Below are 25,395 nucleotides of genomic sequence, written 5' to 3'. Positions count from 1 at the left end.
TATATTGTATGCTTTGTAATTGACAAAAGATTTTGCTCATCGCCCGACTGCTTCTATTTTACTTTTCCTATGCATTCGTGATAAGCGGTCTCCATACAGTGTTGACTCCAGGACTTCTTTCCGTATAATATTGCTTCATTCTCTGTACAGCCATCAATGATATAATAAACTTCAACCTCAATTGCTTCACAGTATGGAGGAGACGCGCGGAGCAGAGACGTACTTTGTAGGTGTCCGTAGGTAACAGAAGCGCTTGTATTGAATAATGAAGATCCACTTTATCATTCCCTGTCTGCGGTCATCTTGGTTTATCACGCCCCTGCTTCGCGACTTGAGCTCCGCGGTATGTAAACGCGGAAATTGCGGTATATTGATTTCCTGAATATTTCTTTTGCAATCGAGGTGCTGAAGCGCCTTTCAGACTCGGGCGATGTGGGCTGCATTTTTCCGTGGTGACAGGCACGCCGGAATTGATATATTTTTCAGCTGCGTTCGTCGCATAGGAACATCTAAGGTAACGTTCGCAGGGATTTACTTTCCGCCATTTACAACGCTGCAGATTCTATTTTAAAAAATTTCGCCGCTTACAACGATTGCTAAGAAGAGAGTTTTTTGCTTAGCAAATTAGTGCGTTGGTTAAAGGGAGGAAAGAAAAAGAGGCCAGGGTAAGTTAGCTTGGCAGAAAAACTGCAGTGGACACTGCAGATTTAATGAAGGTGTTGTTTCACGGAATACCGCGAGTTTTGTTATTGACCTTTTTGTATTTGTTCATGAAATGAATTCTGCTGCAGACGGAAAAACTGAGAAGTGCAGACATGCTTCAAGAATAAATGGCGTGGCGGAAAACCTGTCGTCTGCATGTCCTTGTCGCTTTCCGTGGCGCCAGTCGTTGTCGTTGAAGTATGTCTGACCGACTTGTCCAAACGTTTGCGCTTCGTAATCGCCTGGGTGCGCAATATCCCTTTTTCTTTCGCTCTTTTCGTTCGAGGGGAATTCAAAGCGTCCAAGAATTTTTTGTAAACAACTTGTGAAAGAACTCTCTGGATAAAAAATCCCTGCTCGAAAATAAACGCTTAGCACAACAGTTAGCCTTTCAACGTGACATTCATTACCAAAAGTCTTGCGGGCTCGCACTTTTTTTCTTCGAGACCGCACACCTGCAGTAAAAGTTATTTTTAGGCTACATTCCTTGTGCTCAGGTCTAACTACGTGAGTTATGGAAAGAAGACCCTTCTGTGCAATGTTCAAAAGCTAGGTCGTTAAAATGTGTTTGGCATCAGCAGTGCGAAACTGGAAAACGAAACCTGCTCGTGCGCGTTCATATTTACACCACTGGCTAACATGACTGACAGCTTTTTCTGCGTTGAGCATTCACAACAGTCGAAGAAACTACATTACAAAGGTACCAATTACAAAGATAGCTTTGCTCCCTTAACGGTGATGTAGCAGAAAAAAAAACACAGTAGCGGCTGCAGCTAGAAGAGACGACTGACAAAAAAATAACTGGCAATAGACTGCACGGGCGGGATTTAGGCTATTCCGCCGGAAATATAGTCTTCAGAAAGAAAGTTTTCGAATAAGAATTTAGTTGAAACAGGTTTTTGTGACTCTCTAGCGGCGGACAAATTGGGGAAAACTAGAATGACCACAAAAACGGACGGCGCTAGATTTATGCAAGCCGGCAGTGCAGATTGCCCGGTAGTGTCTTCTGAATCGCTCCAAGAAGTCGCAGAGGATTCATAACCTGTGGTATAGTTTTTTGCGCTTGTCCTTCTACTTGGCAAACTGCATTGTGGTTTATAACAACCAGGAGCACGCGGACCGCCGCTTGTAAGTACGTTTCAGCGGGCGCCACCGGCTTCCGGTCCACATTAGTCGAGTGACGGTGCCGCCACCTGTAGGTCGATCTCGCGGCGAATATATATATAGATTTGGAAACCTGAACCCTTTATGAGAGAAGTTACTAATTAATTCTCTCATCGGGTGCGATGATTTCTGTTTATGCTTCAGTTTAAATCATTAACTTTCCTCATTCATGTTTCAGTTAAAGAAAAATCTTCATAGCCTGAAGGCAAGCGACGGTGGTGAAAGTGAACTCTCCCTCGTTTGTTTCCGATGCGCAAAGGGCGAACTTGTATGTGTGGATGGGTCACTGCTCGCCGTTTTCTAATCTACCTGGATCCGTTTCAACTTTTTTACTAGCCTTGAGCGAGAGACCTATAAATTCAGGGAGAAACGTACGTGTATAAAAGCGAGCAGCGTAAAGAAATTCCACCGTGAAAAGCACGTATGACACATGCGTATTCATAATATCCCTTCTCACTTCGGCATCGTTTCAATAAGTCACAGGGGTATTCTCATTTAAGGAACTGGAACTGAAGTCTAAAAGACCTCCCCTCTGTTTGGGCACTTCGTAAGCTGCGCCCACGGCCTTATTCATGAACCAAAGATGACAAGTCACAAGTTTCACAAAAGAAGAACAAAGTGCAAGCATCAAATTGCAATATACTTGAAACATTTAACGTGAAAGCTTTTGCTCAAGTCGAGAGTTAAGCGGCGTGCAAAGGTTTGCCGTTTTTTCTAACTTCTCTAGTGGCTTCTGATCTTCAGCCCAAATGAACGTCAATTCTGTTGATATTCTACTCATTTAAGTTCAGTTTATGAACTAAATTAGTCCAGGAGGCGATGTTTTGTACAGCCAGAAATCGGAGGCACTGCAATGTGAGCTCGCACTAGCAGAGACATCAGTAATTTAACGTCGTCTTCTTACTAAGGTATCGGTTAATTAGTGTCCATTACAATTGTTCATCAAATTTCTTCCAGCAAATATATTTCATTTATTATCTTTATATGCTACAGATGTCGACAGCTGGCCGTTGTATGGAATGGTAAATGTGAGAACATAACGATATTTTTGTGTTTCTCTTTGCAGGGTAGAAGGAAAACCTACAGAGAGACTTCATTGTTTTCAGTGGTCAGGTGATTAACACACTGCCGGTGGACCCTCTTTTTCCACACGTGCTGCTCAGCCTGAAGTGAGGTCACTTTTGTCACAAGAATTTCTGAAGCCGTATTCTGTTACTACTTCTGCAGAAAAATTATTTTCCTTCCTAGCGTTTGCACCACCCCACCCTTTATACTAGGCCACAGACTGCCTCTGATTTCAACGCCGATAGCCTTGAAATCAGAGGCGCTAGCTTCTAATGCTACATTGATAAAAAGAATAACGCAGGAAGAGATTGCTTACAAAACATGCCTCTGGTTTTCAAACCCAGAGTGGCCAGTAAAAACAAGACGGCTAACGCAGGCACCAAAAATCGTGGAGAAAGCTTTGCGTTCTTTGGACCATAACTCGCAATGAGATTTTATCATGGTCAGAAAAAAATATGTACAAAGACAGCGAACCAAAAGCTGCCTCTGATGTCTTTACTTCCTTAACTGCGAAAGTTACAGGTAGTGATCCAGCACGACATCGGCAATACAGTGGGACTCTTGTTAGTGCATTTTCAGTGTGCGCTATTCCTTTTCTCCACTTTTTCTCTATCTCAAATAAAAATGTTGAAAAATGTTGTTTCTTTTGCTTCGTTCCAGGAACTCGGACGCGATAGACGGTAAGTGATAAAAAATTGCTCAGCGCCCGCACTTTTGAAAATACGTGACTATCATTACATCGCCTTTAAATTAAGTCCATTCAGCTCGCTACAGTAATCAGTCTATCCAGCAGATTAATTTTAAATCTGTAATAGGATTTAAGTTAATGCATACACCACAAAAATGTGTAATAAAATATGCTGAAATGGTTACCTGCATTACTGTTCACACTCGTATTGTCTTGTAAGTAGCCAAGAGTTGAAAAAAGATACTCAAGTATCAATATGTTTCTATACATTTTGCTATGTATTTTTGCTTCCAGGTGGGAAGCGCCAAAAGCACTCCTTCGTTAGTTTGACCAATTTTGATTCTCACCAATTTGACACTGAGCAGTCTGACAATGCCAATTTTAGTTTATTTCGCTGCGTAAATTTCTTATAATCGTAATATTTCTAGGTTGTTAACATCCTAGTTGCTTTCATATTGCTCTCACAAATGTCCGCTAATGAATGATGGTATAGCAGTTGTGATTACATTAGACGAAATCGAAGAAAACAACTGGTTTTTTTGTTCGTTTTGCGTAGTCGTGTCCAACATTCCTGGAGAAAAAATTTGAATAGTGAAAAACTGTAAGGTACTGGTATAAAAAAATTGCAAATAATTCTCCATTCTAGCTGTGTGTAGCAAAATATTTCTTTTATATTCTTTCCACTAGGCTTCGAGCAGGTAAGGCTGCCTTAGAAAACCAGTGGGGAAAGCTTTACACGGTGGCAAGAACGTTAATAGCAAAAAAATCAAGTCTGCCGATGGAAGATCTGCGGACATACTAAATGTTATTGTGAAATCTTCCAATATGTGAAAAAATGGCGCTCATATACCTTTTCTCGTTCAAAAATGCTTTTGTCCAAAATTGTTCCTTATGTACTAATACGTCAACATAAGTTACTTATGTGCCTTTTAATTATGCGGATGCTCAATACGTTCAGAAGCAAGCACAGCCAAAATCAACTTTGTCTTCATTGAAAATGAACTCAGTGCCTAAGAGATCATCAGTCTGTTACTAAGATGAAAATTTTGCTTCTAGCGGACCCTAAATAATATATAAAGGAGTAACAACGGTAGCTGAAAAAGAATTCGAAGTCGCAAACAAATCAAAATGGGACTTTCAGGCGCCTTTATTGTTTATGAGTGGGAAAATCCCTTGATATATGCATCTCCTCAGTATTCCTGATGCAACTATAACCGAACTTACTCTTCATCCCAGGTGAGAGATGTGGACGAACAGGTTGCTTTGAGGGCCCGATGAGGAGTCAACGACGAGTAGGAGAAGGCAGTCGCTCTGAACCATTTGTGGAGACGAATCCTAATAGAGCTTGGCGCTTCTTTCGCCTCAATAACAGCGCATAACTGAATAAGCAGTGGTCACACGCCATAGCGGATCTCGTTATTATTGATCATCATTTACATTTACCGCAGCCTAACAGAGCGATGGTTCGGATAGTACTAGTAATAACCAGTGTACTGTTTGGCTCTTTTCACTTCTTAATCAGTTTCTGGCTGAAGGCGAGATGTATTTACATCTCTATGTGCGCTCCTTTTAAAGAGTCACTGCCGTCGAATCTCTGTTGCGCATCAATAAATTTTTTTTACTGCTCTTCCCGGTGGCATCAGCAGGCTGTGTGAGCGCTGCTTTGATCAATCTGAAGTAGAAGGTAGATTGTTCACGATGCACAAATAAAGTAGCTATAATGAACAAACTACCGAATCTCAATAGCGTGTTGCTCTAACACCTGTGTTTGCTATTTATATGTCGGTTTTAAGGGGTAAAAAATGAAAATAATGTAGGTAGTTCAGCATTTGCGTTCGTTTTTTATTCTAACTTTATAGGAATCTTTTACACTGGTTGAAAGAAATGGTAGAAACGATGCGAAATTGTGTTGTCTATTTATTGTTTAGAAATCCACTTCTGAATAATGAAGAAGCACGTTTGGTTGTTTTTTTATTTTCAAGAAAACAGCCATATATTAAGGCACAATATAAACTAATAGTCTCTCTGGTACCTCCAAGGCAAGCGACAACCATTCAACCGCTGCTGAAAGTGTTTATTAGTAAAGCACTACTTCATACGGGTTCGCATCCCGGAACGAGTGATAGAAAAATCATGTCCCAGTACGAATACCACGTATTATAAAGGGGTGTCAGTAGAACTTGTCGAGCTAATTGGTCCATCATAGGTGCGATATTATAGGTGCGCACACATTGCGTTTATGTGCCCCTTTGCCTCTTCTCTGCCCGTGTCTCGTTTGCGCAGTTCTTTTTTCACATCAATAAGGTGCAACCTGAAGTGTCAGGTGAAAGCAAAACCCCGCCTTCTGTTTGCAGACTTCGCGCCTGAAATTCTCAAGGTAGGTGTTTGATAATACTTAAAGGGAAAAAAATCAAAGTTAGTAGTGGGGAGAGAGCAACGACCCTTTAAATTTCTTTCTCGCTGTAAACTTCCATTTTTCGATTTTAGTTTTGCTCTAGCCACGCGATTGTAGGCAAAAAGCGAATTGAAACCTTCCAGGAATGAACATAACCTATAAACGCTGCGCTTAAAATGATGTCATCATGCGTAATATAAGAAATTAGTTAAGAATGCACCTTGCAGCTGCAGGCATGTCATGAAGGGTAAAATCAGGCACCTACCAATAAAAAATCATTAAACCTGAATTTGCATCCATCATCATAATCATCCTGACTATGCTCACTGCATGGAAAAAGCGTTTGGCTGTTCGCGCAATGCGTGAACTCGCATAAATTGCAGATCCGCGAAGGCAAGCACATTCACCGCTGTGTACTGCTCGAATCATGAGTGCGCACACGCACCGATGAGAAAAGGAGCTTGCTCCCATGACAAGGATGCTGGCTTACAGGTCAGTGGCCCGAAGTACATAAACAAACCGAAAGAGAGCGTCCCTGCCACTTATCGGCAGACGCGCAGGCGCCTTGTCCGCGCGGGAGAGTCCGGGTTAAAGCCGCGTGACAGCTGACTTGGGAGCATGTGTGCCACCTCATCAGCACGCTCAAAGTCAGCGAAATGGGTTCGCGCCTGGCAGTTCGTCGTACCACGTTCCTGTTGACGACGCGCTTTGGCGCATCAACAGCCCGAGTGGCGCCTCGGACAGGAGGCCAAAGGGTCAGTGTGGGCGGCCCGCACTTAGAACTCTTAAGCACCGCTGACAATCCACTCGCTCCATTCCGCGGTCTTGCATTCGAGGTACAATGAAAGCAACTGTCATTATAGTGGTTTTTATGACCACTGCGGTATGGTTTGTTTCATCAGACCCACTCGACTTGTGTGGTAAGTTGATTTCACTTACTCCTCTGCAATTCGCTGGCGAAATAAGTTCTGTCAACTTGAGCGTCGACCAGGTGAGGTTTTGACCAGTGTAACAAAGTACCAAGTGGGAATTCTTCGATGACACCAGGTGGGTGTATTCGGCAGCTAAACAAGATTACAGTTGAACGTCCCAGTATGACAAAACACTATATTGAGCAACAGAGTGGATTCCAAGAGAAGGCAAGCGCAGCAGGGGGCGGCAGAAAGTTAGGTGGATAGTTGAAATTAAGAAGTTGACGTGGATACGGTGGCCTCCTCCTTTCACGGTGGCCGCAGCTGGCAAAGGACAGGATTAAGTGGAGAGACATGGGAGAGGCTCTTGCCATGCAGTGAGCATAGCCAGGATGATGATGATGATGGATGCGACTTCATGTTTAAGGTTTTTTTTATTGGTAGGTGCCTGATTTTACCCTTCATGACGTGCCTGCACCTGCAAGGCAGGAAAAGGAGGTCGCCGCTAGCCACATATAAGCTATTGTGTATTATGTATACTCCACATAAAAAGATACTTGAACAAGTAGCTAAAGAAGCTGGGACAATTAAGCATTCGTATTTATAACAAAGGAGCCGCGCTGGACAGCCTTCTTGAGCGAGAAGAGGAACAAAATTGTTTTGTTACGCCCAGCTGCTCTACCTTCTCAGGTAGCCGCAGTTGCTGCACTGCTTCCATGCGCGAAACTAATTTAAAATGCGTTCCCAGCTTCTGCAGCTGCTTGAATACCGCACCACATTGCAGTTTTTTATGGTTAAGACTTTACGTGATGCTGGAGCTACGATTTACGACCTCAGCGGTGGCCTAGCGGCTGACGCATCTGCCTCGTATGCAGGAATTGCGGGGTTCCATCCCCAAGGTCACCATTTATCCTCCGGTGATATAGCGGGTACAGGCTTTCTTCTGGTGTTGTGCTCGGCGCCTATGCGATGAAAATGCTTGAAAAATCTCTCTTTGACACTACCTTAGACATGTGAAAAATTTGCATTAATTTTGCAGATCTTCCATACGATTTCCTAAAGGAAAGTTAACATAAAAGGAAGAAATATTCGTAATTCATGCATGGATAAACAAGGAAATTATACAACTCAGGTTTTAAAAGAAAAATATATCAAAGATATCAGAAGGATATACAAAAACTTACTTAAAAGCAGGAACTAAGAGAAACAAGAAATATAAAAAAACGCAATGCTACGAACTGCAAGAAACCAATACTATCGAAATCAGTGCAACGTTTGTAAGAGGGACTAACCTGGAACTTGGAATATTGTCAATTCATTCGCACTGAATAAATAAAATAAATATCTGTCACTGGTATTCCAACCAGTGGGGGCTGAAACAGAGCAGCTTCGTTGGCCACTGCGCAAGAGAACTATGCTATCGCCGCAGCCGAAGACGCCTCGTGTTAAACTGCAACAAACTTTCTCGCGTTGTGCATTGCACATCGTCTTCTTGATCAACTCACACTACTATCGAACTAATATTCGCGTTTTGAGCTATGTGGTCGTAGTGACCGAGAGATGTGCGCGGCATGCGTCCACGTGGACAAAGTTGTGGCGGAAACACGGCACTAGTGTAAAACGCGTTGTCGCTGACAACACTGCTGCAGAAACGCGACAGTGGAGCGTAGGCTGGCGGCGTACATTGGGTAAATTGCCATTGACGATGAAAAAGTTGATGACGCGCATAAATAGCTCCCTGAGCCAGTGGACACCTCAATCGCGCTTTCAGGTGCGTGGTGGTGGTGTCCGCCTGCAAAGAACGGCGCTTTCGCACAATATTTCGTGCTTAGGAATGCTAAACAGCCAGCCATTTTTTGTAGATTGTATTTTTCAGAAAGAGCTGTTTAAACAAAAAACAAAAATCTTACTTTTTTGGAAAGTACCGCCTCCTGTGTGACGCATAGCATGCATTTTGTAGCGGCCGCAGCGCTATTACGTCACTAGAAATTTTCGCTGACTTCGTAAATCAGGAAATTGACGCCAATAAAATAGTGCCGAGTTTTTTCATAGCCACAAAAATTGTGTCTGAGACCTTTCACTACCACCTCTTAATTAGGAAGCTTTCGATCATGGATTTTGTGGACCGTTTCAGTTGTTATTCTCCGATTATTTTCACTTAAGACAACGCGTAGTTAGAATAGAGAATGTGAATAGTCCTTTGTTGCTACTTACTTTTGGAGTGCCTCAAGGATCGATTTTGGGCCCTTTACTTTTTACTTTATCTATAAATGAATTGGCTCAAGTGCCAATGAATTCTGCAATTTTTCAGTACGCCGTTGATACTGAGCTAGTAGTGTTGGGCTGCAACTACTGCAACGCTGCTTCTCTAATGCAAAAAGATGTCAGCAAAGTTTAGGAGTGGTTCGAGAATTATATGTTTTTTAACAAGCATAAGACACAACTGATTTGCTTCCGCAACCCTCACAAGAAACCCTTGCTTTTGGACACTTTATATGCACAGAGAAAATTATGAAGATTGCGCGTGCAACAGTGTTAGCTATTGTGCCAAGGTTGTTTCGACGAGTCACTCTCCGGAACTTACCGCACTGACGGTGTCGAGCAAAAGCAAAGAACAGAGTGCGCGCATATATATAAATTAAGATTAGTGTGCAATTTACAACCACGATTGATGATTTATGAAGCTCATGGGGAGTCAGTGCTGCGGTATGAATTAACAGTGTACGGATGGGCCTTCAGGTTTAAATTTAACGCGCTATATAGGATATTACCAAATTGCATTGAATGTAGCATATAACACCAGAAATCCACGTGAAACTAAACTGCAGACAGTTAAGAGAAATTCTTAATTACATATGTTACCGTTGACAGTTGTTTCGAACAAACATTTATTTTTAAATTCTTTAAAAATTAAAAAAACGCAAAACAGAGCGACGTAAGTGTTGTTGAAAAATTTGTTCTCCCAACAGTGTCCTGTAATCATGGGATAAGTTCTAGAGCTTATTATAATAAATTGTCTATAGGAACACCACCAGTCTCTATATGTAAGGCGAGGAAGTTAGGGAATGAATGGGTTAACCGCCTACTAAACTCTGTCTTTTTGCCCTGCTCAAGAAGTTTGTGTGTTTTCCTGTAATAATGTTTTTGACTTGACAGGTGAAAAGCCTTTCACTTCTTTGTTTTTTCTTTCCTCAGTGTTTTTGTCCTGTTCCTGAAGTTTGTGTGCTTTCCAGCATAATGTTTTTCATTTCAGAGGCGAAAAGCTTCTCATTTGTTTTTCTTTCTTTCCTGTTAATACCTACCTGTATGCCTACCCCGATTGCATTGCTTACAGCGGGGTTGTAACTGACTGAATATTCGTTGACATTCAAATGCGTACCTTTCTTTTTCATTTTTTTATTTAGCTGTTGCGTGAGATGCTGTTTGCTTACGGTTGCGGATTATTTTTATTTTGTACAATTTTTTTTGCTCTTGTCATTTCGCCGTGCTGCGCTCTTTTGCAAAAAGATCAGAAGTGCTTGTGCGGGCAGACGTTTCCTTTGAGATTGTAAATATGTCCCAAGAAATAAACACAAATACCTCGAGCCATGGCGCACTTTGGTCAGCCTGCTCTGGCTCCATGAAATTAATAATCATTATTAGCTCCGATTTATTGCGATTACCATTTACCACACACTCAACTGGTTGGAGACCGGGCGTCGGCAGCCCCGACAGCGTTTTCTATGGCTGACGACAGGCGGCCCCACCACCGTAATGCTTGGGGAGTATGTTGCGCTTAAAATTTACGCTGCTGAAAATTATTCCCGCGTTCTAATAAAAACGTCAGATGCTGAAACGAGAAAAATGAAAATGAAATAAAGCCCAAAGCAGGTGGGCTCGGCTGCTCGATACATTCTAGTCGATTGCAGGAGTCAGATGAAAATAGTAAATTGCGGGCTTAATAGTCCCTCGTTTTGCTGTACTATAGAGAAATCGCCTGCAAATTCGCATGTAGCAATTTTGTGTCGCCCGCCAGCTCAATATTTTCTGCAACAGCTGGATTGTGCCAGCGCGCCGACAGACGCTGGAAGAGAGCCAGAAAGCAAGAACTGGCGTTGTGATGACGTGGCCAACAATGGCAGCGTTAATGTTTCCGCGCTGTAAAGAGTCGACACGTGTGCGTCTTTGTCCGGGTTTCTAGTGCTACAGCATTTATACTGGGACACCAACTTGATTAAACTGCTACGCGGACGACATACTTCCTCTTATTACTTTTGTACTTGCGCTTGAGAACTTGTTTATTCCTCTATCCAGGAAGACCTGTACCAGAACTCAGCTTTCTCATGAACTGCATCCGTCTGAAGACAACTCCATCTGTAAGTAAAAAAAGAAACTGCTTCTATATGTATGTTGCTTTTTCAGTGTGTATTCTTGCAGAGCACTTATTCCTTTCAGTTTTGCTTTGCAGTGCTTGTGTAGTCAAACTGATTTCAGCGTACTGTGTCGGGGACTGCACGTGCTGTGGATACCGGTAGAAGGTCCCAAAAAGGGAGCATTTGTTTTGCGTGTGATGCACATATTTCCTTATTGCTCATTCATTTTCAACCGGAAAGTGGTATATCCCCAAGCTATAACCATGCAACTGAGAGTGACAACACGAGGCTCCAGCATTAGTCGCCTGCATCGCCTGCCGTGTACCGAGAGCGGAGCTTGACAAGCAAAACGGTTCGGCTGTGGCCGACATAATATCATTTCCCACGTCTTCTGCTTGTATATCATTATGACAGCGTTCTAATGTCCCTGTGGTTTGAATGAGCCACGGCACTGGGCGCGTTCTATACTGCGCTCTTCAGAACACTGTCAGATGCTCACAGTCGCGGTGTTTCTTTTTTTGTGTGAAGCCAAGAAAACAAAGTAAATAACGCCATTTCTCGCATGGCGCATTATTATAACTACAGAAGTTTGTTGCGAAAATTACTTAAACATGGGCGTTCATGACTAAGGCCAGCAATAATAGCCAGCCATGAAGAGCCGACAAATGCTTTCTGGTACCCGAAACGCCTGGTCTCCACTGGTGTCTTCGTTTAAACGTGACAGTTTTCAAGGCACTGTGTCGCAGATAAGCCGGCGTCGGCGTCGTTGAAAGTAAGCGAGAAATCTACGAAAAATCCCACAGGGAAGGAAACCTAGGTCACGTGACATATTGACGTCATCACATCTTGCCCACCGGAGTCTGAGGAAACTGCCCACAGTGGCAGATGGCTGTTGAACTAATGACTGGTCGCGAGAGGCTGCTTGGGAGGAGAAACTTGGGTCTCTCAAGCCCCACCGGTGGCAGCAGCTGCCATCGCAGGTCACTGGTGCATTCCGTAACCGCTGCGCCACTGCGTAATCAATGGTATGAGGAATGCCAGAAATTTGCGAACGTAAAGTTGAGATTGTCCAATTCTGCATGTATGGGCTTTAACCCACCAACGCTATTTGTCATACCCTCGAGACGGAGGTAATAGGTCCCCGCCAGTTTTTATTCGTTGTATGTAGAGCAACGGATTTTACATTTAATTACTGCAAAGCGGGGTATTTCCGTCCAGAAGCGTTCTCGTGATTATGAGGATCACTGCATGCCATTTCTCAGTTTTTGTTATTAGTATATAGCCTTCGTTTGTCGTGCCTGCAATCTTTGCTCTGAGCTTAAAGCGTCATTTGAGTAACACATTTTGTTCCTGTACAATGACGCATAGCATTTGCGCCTTACACAGATAAATATATATGGTGGGAGGGTATTTTAAAGTATGTCCTGGATTAAAATAAGGTATTAAAGTTTTCAGATTCAGATCTAGTTTGTCAAGAAAAACGTGAGTGTGTAACGGAAGAAAAATGATCTCTTTGACCTTGTGCAGGGCGTTAAAAACACTGATGCATAACTGAAAGCTAGGCGCACAAAACATTTAAAATTCTATCACACGTACGATTGTAGTACAGAAATATCCGCTGAGGTTCAGTACACCTGGAATGAAAAGTGTCCAGGAGTAGTTTAGGAAGCATCGTGTCAGTTGGCATTGACATTTACAATACACACAAGGACTGCGAAAGGTTACGGGTGAAAGAACTTCACCATGACACCCCACAATCAGTGCTTAATAGGGGGAAGCATAGAACTCTATAGTCAAAACATAGATGAAAAGCAGGAGCAATTCAAAATGAATTCCTGTTTCACATTACAGCACTGCATGCAAGGTGATGATTACAGACCAGGATTCAGCTTACGGTTAGATTTTCTCGTCTGAGAGCACGACTGACCGCAAACGTTAGCTCTTCGGCCGGTCGGTGCATGTTGCACTTGTAAAAAAGGGGATACCAGCGGAAATACACAGGCGAGTACGCATGACAGGTGTTAGACACGGATGAACGCTGGACTTTATACTGTGCTTTATTAGCATATACATTGCCGCACAAAACATCCGACTCATGCGCACCTTCATACGTCCTTCTGTTTAACGTGCATACGTCCTTGTATTTAACAAACGAGGAATGTGCCTACGTAGCGGATAGATAGAAAAGTGATCAAGCTGACATAAGTTCACGCATCATCAAGTCACCTGACATAGGAGGAGTTGAAGATGCACGTGTGTCGGATGTTCCGTGCGTCATTGTATGTTCCAATAACGCACAGTTGAAAGTCCAGCGTATACGTCCGTGTCTAACACCTCCGCCTTGTGTACGCCTGTTAGTGTTCCAGCTGGTACCCCTTTTCTGCAAGTTCAACAACTGATCGGACACTGGTACTCATGCCGTGCTTGCCGCATGCTGAGCTGCATGTCGCTATAATCTCTTTCTTCTGTCATAAGATCTAGCGAGAGCCGTTTTTTGTACGCACGTACATCATCAGCGATGCATTGCTGTAATGCAAGTCATTATCAAATGGGAGCAGCTTCGAGGTGCTTGTTGCGAGCCATTTGTTGAAAAAATTCTTGATTTTTCTTCTTATCGCGACACAGTTTCGCAGCCTGCTCAGCAAATTCTTGACCAAGACGCACTGCACCAATGATGTATGCTTCGTGCTGGCATGGTGCCGCAGCAACAACCACGATTTCGTGAGTTCGCCACCAACAGAGAATTTCGCAGAAAACATTACCGGGGATTCTTGACCGCGCCAGCCAGTGCTATTAAGCTTAGCGGACTGTCATGTTCTGCTCTGCAGCCGCTCGGTCATTCACATTCTTTCTTACGTCACGGATGATATCAGCGCACTGTTTTTAAATGTTCAAAGCCGCGCGCCACGTGGTGGCAGAGAAGTCAACTAGAAGCTCTTGTCCCGAATTCCTGATGATGCTAAGAAAAAACTTAACCAAGCGTATTAGTAACGTTGCTGGTAATGGTAAACAGGTGTCACACGGGTTCTGAAAATGTCAGAATGATACAATTTTTGACCGACTCACTATTTAACTACCTATTTTTCCTCAAATTACCTTGTCTTTATTTTAGACTCGTTCATTCAGTTGTAATTTGCATGCCTATTTGTTTACAAATGTTTTAAACTGTAGTAAATGCTGCACAGGAGATGGATTACGATATTTGACTGCGGACAACACGCGGACTTTAGACAACACGAGACAAATCTATCAATTTTAGTGATCTCCTATCATTGCCATACACTATATTAGCTTGTTTCATTCCCTGCACTTCACTCCCGCATTAACAATGCATTTATGTTATACTGACCCTCTTTTTATTCGTTTTAAACCATGGTTTCCTCATGTAAAGACCATAGAGTACAAATATGTATGTCGCTTTTTCTCGACTTATTTTTTCAGAAAGGAAAAGCTTTTAAAGCCATGCCGGTAAGTACATTTGTGACTATTCTTCAACAGCAACTTTATTTTGCAATTAAGGCATATCTGTGTATTGGTAATAATTAAAAAAGGAGACCAAATAAATAAATCTCACTCCTACGTGGGACATCTGCATTTGAAGAACTAGTGTCAAGAGTTTCAGGAACTCAGCCCGGGTAGATTAGTTTCCACAAAAAGAAACCAGGTAGCGGACTGTGTCATACCTATGAAAAAAAAGCCAGCTGCAGCTCCCTTGAACATATAGGCAGAATTTCATGGATGGCTGGTTTTGCGTTTTTGAACAAGCCAGGCTGGCCGCATCTCAGTGGAAAATCTGGAAATTTTTTCATGTGTAAGAAATATTAAACTAGATGAGTTTGAGCTTCGCCGGTACTTCTGTGACGGTTTAGACGTTATTTTTTTGCTCTGTTTTTTTTAAGATTCTAGCCTTCAACACATCTAGAGTTCACTATTAGCACCTTGGAACTGGGTGCAGCTAAAAGAATAATGTTTTGCATTTATAACGCCAAAACTCAGCCTATTTTTTGTACTCTGCGTGAAAATGAAAACTCGTCAAACGATTTTTGACGTGCCGACATTTGAGTCGTTTAGAGGCCGGTTTAAACTGTTGTTTGCTGCTTATCCGCTGGGTTTTTCGTCCTCATATTTCACCCATGTGCGATGTTTGACAACGAGTTTTGTTTAGCACTACGTTTGGGTAATGAACGTAGATCGGATGTGGGTGTTTTTTGTGACGATGCCGGATTGCTAAAATTCACTTGAAGGGCCACGTCATCTGACGGTACGAGCAGGGAACGCGCATCGTGTAGGCGGCAGAGGCATCGTGGCAGAGTGGGGAAAGCGTTTCGCCATCACAGAGACATGTGCCGGCACCATTCTCGTTAGGGAACAACCAGGGAAAAAAATTCGCCTTCGTGGTTTGTCATCACCACAGCAAGCGTGCACGCGTGACTCGTTCTGGCTCAATCCGATGAGTACTGCACCCGAAAGTAGCAATGAATAATACCCACTGCGAAATATCACCGCTGTGTGAAATAGGAGCACGAAAAAGCCGGCAGTTTAACCTGGAGTAGCATGTAAACTTTTCTCTTTGAACGAAAATGCGGCCCAAAAATGAACTCGAAAATTATCAGGCTTGAGATTATTAGTGACTTCACAAGTGTTTACTACCTGCATTCAAGTCGTTAATGTGGCAGGAGGGAGAAAGACAGGAAGAGGTTAGGCGGGTAGACTAATCAGAAGGCGGTTCCGGTTGGCTGCACCGAGGGAAAGAAAGACGGATGCAAAAAAAGGGAAAAGAGAGTAAAGTAATCAGAGAGCGTCAATTGTGGAGCCGCGTGCGGCAAGATGCAACATGTCGCGTAATGACAACGCTAAGGAAGAGGAAAAGTGCATGGTAAGATCAATGTAAAGTGGTTTTACAGGTATTTAATTTCACTCTCGATATTTCTAGAAGTGAACTGCAAGATCATTCGTAATGCGCACGCACAGTGCCCTTATAGTATCACAGAAGTTGGTTAACATAAAAATCATAATACACTCGTATTTACTTTCCCGTCATCACGTGCCGACTTTTATCGATATAGTGGAAAGCGTCTTTATGCGAATACTTTGAACAGTACTCGAGAAAAACCAGCCAAATTTCAGTAGTGTAAAAATGCTTCTCGACACAGAAAGAGATTGCAGGCCTAGCAGCATGAAACGGCGTGCAATCTATTCTTATTATACACATTGCTGACTGCTGATTCCAGTTAAAACAGTTTTTAATGCGTAAGCATAGTATCACTATGTTTGCGGTTTCGTGTCATCACGAGCTTGTCATCACGATAGCGTTCGAACGAATTGAATTATAAGAATAAATAATGGTTGCATTAGACAGAGCATAAAAAAATCTCACAGGGTAAATCACGAGGCACATGTGGAGTAGTTAAGTAATTAATTAGAGCCAAAAATGTCCAAAGAGTGGGCGGTGCCGGAGGAAAGGTGACGCCTAATTTGAAAACGCCGGAAGTGGGTGGTGTTAAAGCGTGGCGCCAAATTTCTGAAACCGGAAGTGTGGACGGAGCGAAGAGTGGGGCCAAATTTGAAAACGAAGCGTGGCGCCAAGTATGAAAACTGAAAATGGGGCAATGATGGAACTACATTAATTAAGGCAATGAATTGAGGCATTTGGGAACTTGAATAATTTGACGCAATTCTCACAATCAAATGATCACGTGACTCATGGGGGATCAATGAATAATCGATAAGGAACAGTTCGATATGGGTCGGAGACAAAGAGGAGCAAAGAGCGGCGAGGAGGCGTCAGTGCTTACGCATTCCTCCAATGCGGGTGCCGCAGTGATCTCATAATTTTTATTCATCAAATAACTCCTGTGCGGAGCATATGCGAAATAAATGAATGAATAAATAAGTACATAAAGGCGGCACAGCATTGGTCCCGCTATTGATAACCAAAAAAAGCGGGGCTTACGCGGTTATATTACCTTGGTTTAGAAGGTGCTAAAAATTTTGAATGTTGTTTAGATGGCCTAGTTTAGAATATCGTCCTTTATTTTCTTAGGAAGCTTACTGATACTGGCAGCAGGAAGCCACAGTGCGTCAGGACGCTTTCGAACTGCGCGTGCAAAATGTCTGCCGTCTAAAACCTCTTAACGTTGCGTGCCTTCGCAGTACAAGTACTTCCTGGAGCTGTTCAACGCAGCCAAGAAGTGTGAAGCAAGGAGGCCCCCGCAGGAACGTCCCGTAGGTGATGAAATCTGGCGGGGCTTCATGAAAATACTCGGCGCCATTTTCTTCTGAGCGATGCTTCTTCACTCGGTCGACCGACGCTGCTCAAGAAAGCTCATCGCGTTCAAATCCTTTTTCCTGCTAACTGGATCTAAATAACTACAGTTCTGCCAAAACGCATTTGCCAACAAATTTTTTTTATGTTATCTCATAACTGAGGATGCACCTGAATGGAGCACAAAGGAACTCAGTCAAAGCACTAGGACGATGTAACAAGAATTGTCATAAGTAAAAACATGCCATGAAATGCCATGTCATAGCATGACGTATGCAAAATAAAATTCAACTCAAGGGTGCTGAGCTCGTCTCAACAGCGAACGGCCTCTATTGAAAAGTAGTACCCACTAGCCCTGCTCTACGAAGTGAGGCGGATAGGGGAGAATTTTCTCCCTCTTCCACCCACGTGCTGTTACGGACGTCACGCTGCCGCCTCTGCTGTAAAGTGGGAAGACAACCTATTTTCTGACTTTGCTGTCGTCATATGGGAAATAAGTCCAGGTAGCACAAGGCATTAGAATGGCTTTTTATAATTGCTGTGTTGGCTGTAGGAATGTTAGATGCTACAATGAAATGTTAAGCTAAAGTTAAAATAAGGTTTATGTTCGATCCTGAACATTATTTTATTGTTCCAACTAAACCTACGTTTAGCTTCGTTCTAAATATTGATACAATGTTCGAACCGCAACTGGAAAATAAGAATGCAAGCATATTTCATGCGTTGCGTTAAAGGGCGGCTTGTACTTTTCGTGCAGTAATGATGCTCTTAAATTTATTTATTTATTTCATTGTTTATTTACTTACACGTACTTTCAATGCCCAATGGCAATGCAAAAATGAGTGCGGAAGTTGTTGCTTGATTTCGTAGGTCGGAATGAAAATGAAAATTGGTTTTTGAGGAAAAGAAACGGCGCAGTAATTGTCTTTCATATCTCGGTGGACACTTGAACTGCGCCGTAAGGAAGGGATATAAAGGAGCGAGTGAAGATGGAAAGGAAGAGGTGCCGTAGTGGAGGTGTCCGTAATAATTTCAACAAACTGGGGATCTATAACGTGCATTGACATCGCACAGCACACGGCCGTCTTTGGCGTTTCGCCTCCATCGAAACGCGGCTACCGCAGTCGGGTTCGAGCCTGGATATTCCGGCTCAGTAGCCGAGCGCCCTAACCACTCAACCACCGCGGCAGCTACGACGAATGGTACAGTAAGGCCTTTTGAACGGTGATGTTGAAATTAGCGCTCCCACGAATGTAGACTGGAGGCAGGAAAGAGGTTCCAGTCTGTCATGGTTATTGGTATAAGAGAATACTAATAAATAATATTAATGCGACAAAACGGTATATAAACTTCGTTTTTATGACCAATGGTAGATCAGATGGAACTGCATGTGGTGGAAAGATGTTTTAAGAAAACTTAAGCTAATATACTTTATGAAACAGACAGAGGCGAGCGCACTTGAGGTGAAATGAAAGGTCATGCTGATCGAGTGTTTCATTTTTTTTTTCATGGACGCGACACTCCAATGAAGTGAATAATTATAGAGCTGCGTGGCGCGGTTCTGAATGCTTTCAAAGGAAAGGCATTACGAGCAGTGTCTCATATGGTACAAGCACAGTGCAATTCACAATGAGCGCGTGTTTTGATTGGAGAAATCCTAAATGAGATCGGTGCTGATGCAAAGTTGCCTCTTAAATAGCCTAACGTGCGGTTGTCATTACTTGTCACGTCATTACTAGGAACTGGGGACCGCGGTCAGCCAGTGCCGCTGGGTTTAGCGGCGAACGCGCTTCAGTGGTAGCTACACGGTCATTCGCTTGCTTACGTCATGGATGACGTCAATGCGCTATCTTAGCGTTCAAAGCCATGCGCCACGTGGTGGAAGCCAAGGTAACGAGAAGAGCTTGTCACGAATTCCTGACCATGATTCAACATACATCGACCAATAATTGTTATTAGGGGTGTTCAGACCAAGATACATATCGGAGTTAAAAGCTGACAGGGGAATATTATTAATAGAGCACGATAATATATTACAAAAAGGGATATAGCGAAAGGAGACGCGTTTCTTTTGCATTTCCTATTGTTTGAATGAATTACCCATTTGTAACTCAAGTTAAATGTTACACATTTGTTACACAAGTTAATGTTACACAGGGCTATCGAGGAATTTTTACAGGATAAAATATTTTTGCTGTGTATTGATTTCAAGGTAAAACTTGTGTTAACGAATGAGCACTCGCTAAAGTCCACACAGTTTGTTTCTTCGAGGAGCTAGCACTTGCAAGAAAAATGTTGAGAGCTTACCCGACGCACTAATATAAACGGTTTCTCCCCTTTCTGTCTAGCGTTTGTGAAAGGAATGGGCAGAAGAGTTGTCATTGCGCCTTATAATTTGTTCTGCACAGCTTCATCCGAGGCCCACTTTCTTGAAGTGTATTTTTGTTTGTGATTTATTTGTTTCTGCATTTTGTTTGTTCATTCATTACCCATTTGCACTGATCGGCGAATAGGCGCCTAAAATATAAATATAAGAAAGATTTATGTATGTAATTGAATAACCAGACATGTGCGCCTTCGTTATAAACTAATAATATTATAAAGCATGTCGCTTGAAGAACGTATGCCGCGACCCCCTCCGGAGAGTTGCATGCTGCCTCTAATTTTCGGAAGCAAATACACCGCTAATGTTTCCCTGTTTTTTTTTAAAGATGCGCTACCGAAAGTGGTTTGCTCGAACATTTCTTTTTTTTTTCGCGTAATCAGACACTGGCAAATCTCAGTCTGCCATGCTTCTGCAGCGTCTAGTTATATAGCCAGGCAAATGGTGACGCATCTTTGACCACAAGTGAGCAGCGACAGAGCTCATTAGCGAGGAGAAAACCCTGTTATCATATTCGGCGTGACGTTATTTTTGTTTTCCGCTCTTCTGCAGGAGCAACGCAGTGGTTTGACACCGATAGCGCATGGCAAGGCGAGGCCCGAAAACGTCCGGTCGTTTCATCTGGCCTCGCCGAAACGTGCTACGCGCCGAGAGCGGTGGGGTGCAGTCTTGTAAAATCGAGGCACTTTTCCAGTTGAAGGTGTTATTAAGCTTCAAAATGTATGTGAGCTAACGAGCAGTGAATTCACGAAGGATATCCCGGCTCCTATATTCCGCCTAAAGTGTAGTCTAGAATTAAGCCTCGACGATGCGAACGTATCGAGACCGCAAAAGTAATCGTATCGTTCAAATTTCATAACCTGAAAACAATCAACAAAAAAATGGTAGGGTTTGAACGTAGTTAAACTGAGTAGACGTGCGAAAGCATTCATTTCGCCTAATGGGTCATGGTTTTGGTGTTCTGGGTCGTCGGCACTTTGACGACAGTATTAGAGTGGTGGGAATAGTAGGCTCTGAACCAGGTTAAGCTTATCTCATCTGTTTTTTCGCGCCGCAGATGGAAGTTGATGAAGACGGCGGTGTGCAATGCACAGCGCGAGACTGTGTTGAAGCTTAACACGAGGCGTGGTCGGCTGCGGCGTTGGCATAGAGCTCCGGTACACTGAGCAACGAAGCTGATCTGTTCTCGCCGCCGCGGGTTCGAATCTCAGTCTGCCTGCGTTTAATTTGCTTATTTATTTATTTCACGCACAAGAAACTTAACAGGGCGTCGCTGTTGCTAGGCGACGGATCAAGACCGTAACATTGGTTGACAAGACTCATGAAAGGGTTGGTGAACGTTTGAGTGCTCTCTCACAAAAAGAAGCTCTTAACACCCAGATAAAAGTAGTACACTCTCGACCCGCCGCGGTGGCTCAGTGGTTAGGGCGCTCGACTACTGATCCGGAGTTCCCGGGTTCGAACCCGACCGCGGCGGCTGCGTTTTTATGGAGGAAAAACGCTAAGGCGCCCATGTGCTGTGCGATGTCAGTGCACGTTAAAGATCTCCAGGTGGTTGAAATTATTCCGAAGCCCTCCACTACGGCACCTCTTTCTTCATTTCTTCTTTCATTCTCTCATCCCTTCCCTTACGGCGTGGTTCAAGTGCCCGCCTATATGGGAGATCGATACTGCGCCATTTCCTTTCCCCCAAAACCAATTATTATTATTATTATTATTATTATTATTATTATTATTATTATTATTATTATTATTATTATTATTATTATTATTATTACACTCTCAACAGTACTGGTAAGGAAGCCAGTGACGTTCGTTTCCATCTATTCTTAATCGGCGCCATCCAGCAAACCATTAAACAATCTGTAAAAGATCGTTCTCAGGTCAGAACTCAGATTCGCCCAGCTGGCGATGCGCTTCAGAAAGTACAGAGCATGAAGCAATTCGAACGCCGACGGCGGTCGCCGCCGGCGTTCACTACTGTCGCCGCTTTGACCTTCAGTGTGAGGATCTCTCCCGTTGTCGACTATGCTGTTGGTCGTCCTGAGTCAACTGGCCGCCGTCTGCGGTGACGTGTGCCAAGGGTTTCTGCCTTAATTTTTCAGCGGTCGCCGACTTACGTAATGCACTGTCCTCGGGTGACTCAAAAATCTGCCCTAGCAGAAGCGGCTTGCGATATGGCAGCTGCCATAGGAACGTCACGCCAGAGATAGCCGTATAGTTACAGCCATGGCCAGCTGCCCCTGCTCGCTGCGTGGCTCTCGTCCGCGGCACTCAACCGCTCGTGTTATCTACCACGTCCCGCATCAGCTTTCGCTTCGTAGCGAAATTTGAGACCCATTACGCAACGCGTCATAGCGAATTCCGTATCACAGAAAGATCGAAATATGAAAACTATAAACTGCCTCGACAGACCATTAAGACTATGTGTTCCGAGGTAGCGCTAGTACCTCGCGTTGCTCAAGCAAGGAGGCTGTATTCGACAAGGCCCTGGCTAAGAGGCCCCTTGTGCTTCAGCACCCGACTCAGGAATACAGGCTATGTCTCTAGTTCTTATTGCGGCATGATTAAAAAAACGAACGTTGTTACTGTGATGCACGCCTTTGTAGACAGCTTGGGATGAATTTCAACCACTTCTGATTCTTTAAACGCTGAATTATCCTGGGGTTCTTTCAGCGCCGGGATATGAAAACGCCGAAATCGTTTTAGAGTTTTGCCTGCATCGAACAGCGACCAGCGCTGTCGAAATTGATTCCACTACCTAGTATTCTGGACCCGAACGCCACAGCCAGGAAGCCACGGGGCAGCCAGTTTCTGCCGCATACTTTAGTCATCTTTGAGGCATCCAAACGCTGCGCCTTTGACCCGAACACAAGGCAGGACATGGAATGCGCTCGTCCCGTGTCCTGCGTTGTATTCCTGCCCATGCCCAACTTTTCCTGGATATCGGCAGCTAGCGCCATCTATTGGCCACCAGTAGCGATCAGCACGCAACTGAATGAGAAAATTTTAACCTTGTAACTTTAAGAAACCTAGAGAATCCTGAGTGATCCTGCACGAACATGCTGATATCATGGCCGACTATTTCTCCTCGTTGCCAAATCTCACATATGAAAGGCTTTCTGCACTCGCAGCGGCTAATCCTAATGGCCTAGAAAAATCAAGGGTGCATATATGCGGTGGAATGCCACCCTGTGGTGACGGCCGTGCAAAATAGAAACGTTTGTCCCGATTCCCTGGGATCCATTCGTGCAGTGCCTCCGATGTTTTAAAGGTTGGACAGACTATCCCGAAAAATTCTCCCTCTCAAGTACTTTTCAATCATACCACATATTGTTCATGGGCTGGCAGTAATTCCTGCAACGCCAAGTGTCCATGGTGTGCAAGAACAGCTTGCAGTTAACATTTCCTCACTGCTGGCGTATCTACCGAGCGCCTGCCGAGAGGCTATCAGCAGGAAGTACTTTTCTGAACAAAGCACAGTTCTAACCAATTGGCCTGAGAGTGTGTAGCTTATGTTGGGTTCAAAATATTAGTAATTAGCTGAGGTCATGAAACTTCCAATGCAGGGGTAAACAAAAATTTCGTTTGTAGAGTTAAAACTTGCCTAGAGTTTCAGAAATGTTATTGTCTCTTTATGATGTTCGCATCCTCTCAAAACGTAAAATTGACAGAAGGTGTTGGAAGTTTCAGCCTTGCATAGCTAGAATATTTCAGGACACCCATTAGCACTATTGACAGTGTTTGTGGTGGACAGCGCATAGGGCAAGATAATAGGAGCGCGATGCCCGGGAGTATTTGGCGGTCGTGTAATGGTGTTGTGCAAAACTTTTCACTCAGTTGTGTGGAAGTGAAAGCGACAGGATGCGAGTACACGCACCTTCCGAAGCGTGTACGTTTCCCCGGGGCGCATATCGCGGCAAGAGGTTATCACGTTTCATTTGCTGGCAACTGTACGGGCAAGCGACTCGCTTGCTGTCGAGTGTCATTTCTTTAGTCCTTCACAGAAACCACGGTCGTCTATAACTGTGCTGAGGCTCCGAGAACATCAGCATTGCTGTACGAGGGTCACGAGGCACTCAGGCGGTAGAGTGCGGGCCCTTCATTTTCAATTCATTTTCACATTTTTAAAATGCGGAAATCACAAACACTTTTTGTACCCATAGCCGACGGCTGGATCGGGACCAAACACGCAGGATACATATTGACAAATTGAAAACTGCGGGACTCAAGCAGAAATGAGTTAATATTCGACCAGCTTGTGTAGACCTCAAACTCAAAACATGCCGTAAAAAACACTAGTATACAGCACTCGGCAAGAACAATATAGCAATGAAACACACAGTGAGAACACTAAGACATCGAGTACAGTAAAAACGTTTTTTTTTTTTGCTGCATGAAGTACGCCTTATAGGAGCATACAAAGCAATAAAATTAAATGTCAAGCTAGATCATTTTTTTTCTGTCTGGTGTTTTTAATTTGATAAGTCCGAAAATAAGGGCCTTAATGTCTTCATTGAAAGTTCAATAACCATTAGACGTGCACTGCAACGTTACAGCTTTTTCAACCTGCCCCCAACTCCGTGCACTTTGTTTTAGGCATCAGCAGACCGTTATCCGGAACTTCGCTTTTTCTTAGAAGTAAGTAAGGAAAAATTATCAGCAAACTACATGTTCGTTGCTGGCACCTTCACTAAATCTTTCTCCAAATTCTAGGTTCATTTCCGGTTACCAAAAGCGTTAAAGCTGATTTATTGAGCTATGTCAATGCCATCTTCTCCTGTTCCTTTATAATAGCTTATTATCGCAGCAAGAAATCGAAACCTCAACTACCAGCAAAATCTGGCTCACTCATTTCGCTCCAAAGTTAAAGTGAAGATTTTTAAGTGACTTTTCTTTTATGAATTGACCTTTTCTACCAATCCGCAGCCAGCGTCCTCGTCTTGTTTTTTTGTTTTGAAACAACCTTTCTTTCCTCATAAGAGAGAATTTTGTGTGTTTAGAGGTATCTGAAACAAAGCAAACACGACGTTTTTTTTCGCATTTGCTTTATTAGAGAGATCATTTCTGTTACTAGCATAGGTCGAACAGACACTGATTGCAAGTGCGGAAATCGCTTGGAGTAGAAGGCTATTCGAGCAGTGAATAAAACAATGGAACCAGGAAAACGCAGTGTAGGACGGGGAGTATTGCTTCTATGCGTTGCTTTATACCTTACGTCTGCATCGTTTTAGGATAACTGCGATGAAACGAAAATTCACTGTGGCTCTTTTTGGTAGCCAGAAGAAGCGCCATGTCTTAAAAACAACGATTCGCGGAAGCTTTACGACTTCTTAAAACGTAGAAGCGGTTTTCACAGCAGAAGCGCATACTTGGAGGTGTTAATATATGAATGAATGCAGGCCGCTTTTTTTTTTTTTCGCGCAAGAAACCTTTGCCCTTTCCCGTTCGTCTTCACTGTCACACTTAA

General features: G+C 43.4%; 1 protein-coding gene across 1 annotated transcript; it reads left to right on the top strand.

Annotated features, from left to right (window-relative positions):
• The first annotated feature begins 5,616 nt into the window (after positions 1 to 5,616).
• LOC144114864 (uncharacterized) lies at positions 5,617 to 18,432 on the top strand. The gene is made up of 5 exons (XM_077648865.1): positions 5,617 to 6,934; positions 11,219 to 11,280; positions 13,903 to 13,998; positions 14,719 to 14,745; positions 17,431 to 18,432. The coding sequence occupies exons 1-5, from the start codon at positions 6,856 to 6,858 to the stop codon at positions 17,557 to 17,559; spliced, it is 393 nt and encodes a 130-aa protein (XP_077504991.1). The 5' UTR covers positions 5,617 to 6,855; the 3' UTR covers positions 17,560 to 18,432.
• Positions 18,433 to 25,395: the final 6,963 nt, after the last annotated feature.

Source organism: Amblyomma americanum, chromosome 1, assembly GCF_052857255.1.
Source record: "Amblyomma americanum isolate KBUSLIRL-KWMA chromosome 1, ASM5285725v1, whole genome shotgun sequence".
In the NCBI taxonomy this organism is placed as follows: Eukaryota; Metazoa; Arthropoda; class Arachnida; order Ixodida; family Ixodidae; genus Amblyomma; species Amblyomma americanum.
Note: the sequence above shows the minus strand (reverse complement) of the source record. Positions and strands in the feature narration are given on the sequence as shown.

Bases quoted from the DNA above. Each gene is read 5' to 3' on its own strand.
- LOC144114864 (XM_077648865.1), top strand. From the start codon at position 6,856: ATGAAAGCAACTGTCATTATAGTGGTTTTTATGACCACTGCGGTATGG. The intron at 6,935-11,218 runs GTAAGTTGATTT...TCCTCTATCCAG, and splicing joins AGACCCACTCGACTTGTGTG to GAAGACCTGTACCAGAACTC. The intron at 13,999-14,718 runs GTGAGTTCGCCA...TTATTTTTTCAG, and splicing joins GCAGCAACAACCACGATTTC to AAAGGAAAAGCTTTTAAAGC.